Here is a 5,245-nt window from a genome sequence, read left to right as displayed (position 1 = left end):
AGTCAGTGTGACCTGCAGGTGCAGAATGATGCCGTAAACGTTCAAGTGCTGTTTTCTGAAGGCATTTTTGTCTCTAAATGTCTTTTTTTTTTTACAAGTGAAACAAGTTGGGTTTATACTTTCTATTTAATGGAAATACATTTGGAAGGCTCCTTGGCTGTGACCACAGACATTCTGAGCCACTAATTTAGATTTGTTTCTTTTGTTATCCTCTAATTAACTTGCTCTCTTCGTATGTATAGCTTTTCCAAATTGCCTTCTTCCAAATTCTTCTTTCTTTTATGTACTTCCTATTAAGACTGTTCTTCAAAAAATAAAGACAAATTAAAGAAATACCAGCCACGACTGCAACTACATCAGTCAGATACTACGTATTTCCAGTCTTTTGAATGTTGTTGAATGCTTCCTTACAATGGATATCAGATATCTTTCTCCGTGTAGCACGAAGGCAAATTTCAGGCAAAACCTTATCGCTACACATAAAACACTGCCCACTCTTCTGCTTTATATTCGTGCAGCCCCATTCTTGCTTGTTATTAGCAATTCAGCAAATTGTAAAATAACAGCAATCCTGTGTTACTGCACCTTCCTTGAGGAATATGCTCCCCCTAGCACTTGCATAAATGTTATCCCAATCAATAACCTAGTAATTAAAGTCACCAGAATTTTGGCCTTTTTACAAGCCTCCTTATCGGAAAAAAACATTTCTTGCTTTACTTTTTCAAACTGCCCTGGAAACAGAACAAGAATAATTCGGCCGCCCCTTTGTCCTTAACACCTGAATTAGCTATTGCTGTAATGTCAGTGAAAATCGTTTTGTTTTTCTCTGCAGACACAGCATCATTTTCTTCCTGAGTATCGTTTATTCCTTTTCTCATTCTTTTAGTTTATCAATAAGCCATAAATTCTGATTCTGATAATACTAGTAGTAGTTTTGTCCTGGGGCTCTTTTTGTTGAGGGGGGTTGGTTTTGGTTTTGTTTTACTTCCAGTAATAAACAAAAAACAAAAAGAAAAAGAAACTGAAATGCTAAGGACAGGAAAACACTGGTAAGCAAATGACTGAGCCTGACAAACAATCAATTATCTTCACTGCTCAGCTACCAGAACATATCAAGGGTGAAATCCTGCCTCCATTAAAGTCAATGGGAGTTTTGTCATTGACTTCAACTGAGCTAGAATTTCACTCTGGAAATGCTGTATGTGACTAAATGGGAGAAACCCACATGGAAGACAGTGCAAGCGTACCTGGGAACTTGATTTCTTAGGAAACTAAAAGCAGCACTTCTAAGTATTGAAATACAACTTCAGAACTTTCTAGATCATTTACTTTTTAAAAGGTTAAGCAGACAGAAGATAGAGCTTTTAACACTATGGAAGTAGGGTACAGTTATATTCATGTGGCCTAGGGAAAACTATCGCTTGCATGATTTTGAGCACGGCTTTCCCCAGCATCTGATGATGAATGGCCACATCCTGCTCTGCACCCCAAAGGAACTCCTTTGGATCAATGGCACGGCACACACCTGCCCGTCCAGCCTTGTATTTCTGCAGCCTTTGCTATCAAAGGATCTCAACCTGATGCTAAGGTTATTGCATCAACATTTCATTCAATCACAAATCACAAAAAAATCTCAAAAACATCGCCCGATGGGAAATCAAAAACCTTTTCCCCTCTCTCTCCAAAGTAGTATAAATAAAAATCACATTAAAGAAGCTTTGCTTGTTAATACGCCACGGTATGGTACAGTTGCAATCGGCTGACAGACAGAGCCACTTGTCCATTTTTTGCCTACAACTTCTGCCCAAAGGGAAGGTGCAACAAACCTAAACCGGTGCTTTGCCGTTCCGGCAGATGAACGTAGTGCATAGATGTGGCCCTGCCTGTGGGTACTGGATGTATTTTGAGAGGGCATGACTCCCAGCCAAGTATGTCAAAGCAGCTGTCTATCCTAAGTGTGTGCACCCATGATTAAAGAGATACGGCTCTGCTAATCCAGCCCCGATTTGGGAAGAAGAACTAATATTTAGACGCCGCCGCCACCACCACGAAGAAGCTTCTGGGACCATAAAAACACCCGGTCAGTCAAGGCTACTTAATCAGGTAGAGATGAGTCATTTGAGAAAACCTGCACCACGACCTTTCACGAGTTTCTGAGCGCAGACAGGCTGTCAGATTTTTATGGCGAAAAGCGGTGTAATCAAGTAGTGCTTACGATGACCTTTTAATTTTAAGAAATGGCTGAGGAAGGCGCGCGTTCTTAACAGGGTAAGAGATGCTCTTGAAGGTCTTTTCCAACCTAAATGATTCTACGATTCTGAGAAATCGGATTTGTATGCACGTCTAGCGTTAGCCGGGCCTGGCGACGAAACCCACCCCACGCTTCTCTCTGTGAGCCTGCTCCATAACCGCACGTAGGGCACACGCGCACAGCTGGGGGAGCGCAGAATTGGCAAGAACCGTGAAAAGTTTGTGCCCCCACCCACGGGACCGAGGGCCGCCCACGCTGACGGCCGCGGGGGAACTGCGCCCGGACACCCCCCCCCCAAAACCCCGGCAGCGGGAAGGCGGAGGAGAGACGGGGATTTCCGCGGGAGCCGGGGCCGGGCCGAGCGCAGGGGCCCCTTCGCGATCGCGGCGACAGGTGCGGCGGCGGCGGCGGCCGGCGGCTAAAAGCAGCAACCGCGCCAAGCACGACCCGCCGCGCCGCCGGCGGGACGCGGGGCCGCGGCGGCCGCCGCCGCCGCCGCCGCCACCGCCGTGAGCAGGGGCGATGCGGCACCTGCCGCGCATAAAAGTCATGGGGCGGCGGCGGGGCGGCGGCAGGCGCCATGAAGGCCGCCGGGGGGGGCGGCGGCGGCGGCAGCAGCGGGCGGCGGGCGGCGGCGGCGACGGGGAGGCGGCGGCGGCGGCGGCGGCGGCGGGGGGGGGACGGCGGGCGGCGGCGAACGCCCGGGAGCGGGACCGCACTCACAGCGTCAACACGGCCTTCGGCGCCCTCCGCCGGCTCATCCCCACCCGGCCGGCCGACCGCCGGCTCTCCAAGGTGGAGACGCTGCGCCTGGCCGCCAGCTACATCGCGCACCTGGCCAACGTGCTGCTGCTGCAGCAGCGGCGGCAGGCCGAGGGAGCGGCCGCTGCCCAGCCCTGCCCGCCGCCCTGCCCGCCGTCCTGCCCGCCGCCGGGCGCCGGGGCCCCGCGGCCCATCTGCACCTTCTGCCTCAGCGACCAGCGGCAGCGGGTAAGGGCCGGCGCCCGGCCGCCTCTCCTCGGGCACGGGGGTGGTGTCCGGCGGAGGGCGGTTATCGGCCTGGGCCCAGGAGGTTTGGGATCGTCCCAGCCGAGGGTTCCGGGGCGCCCTCGGGGTCGCCTAACCTGTGCTTTACCCCTCGTACAGCACCGAGAAGGAGAGAAACCGCTGTCCGGTCCGGCCTTGAGCGGACACTGAGTCAGCTGAGAATCTCCCGCCGACCTCGCACGGACTGTACGACTGCTGCGGGTAACGTCGCCGCGCTCCTGCTCTGGGTTTACCTTCAATAACACAGTCCTAAAAGAGCTACTGCTGAAGCCCGGGCGCTTCGTTTCGCATTGTGACGGGTTTAGTCGGGGTATTTCGCAAATGAAATCGAACGCTGCTGAGACAGTTGCACCTGCCGCGGCAGCTATTCTAGGGCGAGAAACGTTAAACCGAAGCAGCCGAGCCCTGACCCTGGTCTCTCCTAAACCTGTGTCACATGGCGAAACTTGAACTTCCAAACACGCAGCGTCTCCTGTCAGGGGAAGCTGTCATGAACACATCGTGCTCTACGCCTTCGGCCCAGCTTGGGCCGCGCGCAGCGCGGCCGCCCACTCCTCCAGCTGCACGCTAATTCTTGGGGTGGGGGGCCGATACCGACAGCTGACATGCTCGAGAGGTTTGAACGATGCTGGAAGATTATTTTTAAGGTGTTCACAGAAAGCGGGGAAACTTCCAGCGAAAGCACCGCCGTTCGCCGCGCGCGTAGGCGCGGCAGCGCATCGACACGGGACGTAGCCAGGACAGGAGAGGAAAGTGGAGGAGTGCTGCGTAAGCGATGCTCTTTTCTTACTAACGGCGCGAGTCGTGCCAGTCCTTTAAATAGCATGGGATATTCCTAAATCTGTCTGGCAAACGTGGGGTAGGGAGGGTTTCCCAAGGGCCCTCTACATTGACCCGTCACCCAGGTCATTGCCAAACTGTGCCTGTACATCACTGATGTCATTTATCTCCCCTCAGTTTATTAACTTGTATACTTTTTTTTTTTCCCTAGAAGTAAGTCTAAAAAGCAAATATGCATGTTATGTTTTCAGTTTTGGACATTAGTGAAGCAGCAGGCTAAAATCTTAAACCCCAGTAATGGTGGATTGTAAAAAAAATATATCGATAGTTTAATTTTGCAATGTTTTTTCTAGTTAGTTATACTATATTTAATTAGGCCTTAATTAATCTTAACTTGTTACTTTGGGAGGCACTCCGTATTCTTGAAAACCTTGGTAACTGTACCACTCTGAGAAGTGCTGTGAAGAATACTTGTCTCTTTTTCTGCCCTGATGCCATCTGTTCAGTTCTCCTGGCCAGCCTTGCTGCTTTAGCCAAATGTGAGGACTGAAGAAGCAGCACTGCGCTGCTCACTTTACTTTCTGTATAGAATTTTCTCCTCCTCCCCTAAATAAGTGCAAAGCAAATTCTGGCATTTATTATGAAGAACTTAGCAAGAACAAGATCTCGGTATATTGCTCATGCAACTTCACATTTTTAAAACGTTTACTTCTCCCACCCGCAACACACGCTGACCACCTTTCCTTTATCGCAATGAGGAAAAATCTGTTTTGCCTACAGAACCCGCAATAAACTTCTCTTTTAAATCCTAATCAAGAAAAATACCAAAGCAAAGTTCCGGCGATCCCACATCATGTCACTCTATTCACTTACTAAAAGCTACAGACTGTATTTTCCTGGATTGAGAAGAGTTTGTTGTTTTTAGAAGGTTTGTATGTTGGGGTTTTTCAATAGGGAACTTTAAATTGCTGCCAGGTTATGATCTTTGTTTTGCTTTTGCATTGATTTCTGAAGCTGGAACTCTTTACAGCTTTATACAAAGTGCTTTTTAATTTTTTTATTGAGTCGGCATGTGCATGTGGGTATAGACTTCTACAAACGTGTCTTCGTGGCTTTTTTTTAAATGAATTTGAAAAAGTTTGTCTTTTAAAAAGTTGTTTACTTTAT

General features: G+C 49.6%; 1 protein-coding gene across 1 annotated transcript; it reads left to right on the top strand.

Moving 5' to 3' along the window:
- Nucleotides 1-2,938: 2,938 nt before the first annotated feature.
- LOC126038040 (basic helix-loop-helix transcription factor scleraxis-like) lies at nucleotides 2,939-3,448 on the top strand (the record flags this gene model as incomplete). Its single annotated transcript, XM_049799124.1, has 2 exons — nucleotides 2,939-3,241; nucleotides 3,398-3,448. Coding segments are annotated over 2 exons (354 nt in total), but the record flags the coding sequence as incomplete, so codon positions are not given.
- Between the last annotated feature and the right edge of the window lie 1,797 nt (nucleotides 3,449-5,245).

This window comes from Accipiter gentilis, chromosome 1 (assembly GCF_929443795.1).
Source record: "Accipiter gentilis chromosome 1, bAccGen1.1, whole genome shotgun sequence".
In the NCBI taxonomy this organism is placed as follows: Eukaryota; Metazoa; Chordata; class Aves; order Accipitriformes; family Accipitridae; genus Astur; species Astur gentilis.
This window is presented reverse-complemented; position numbering and strand designations above follow the sequence as displayed.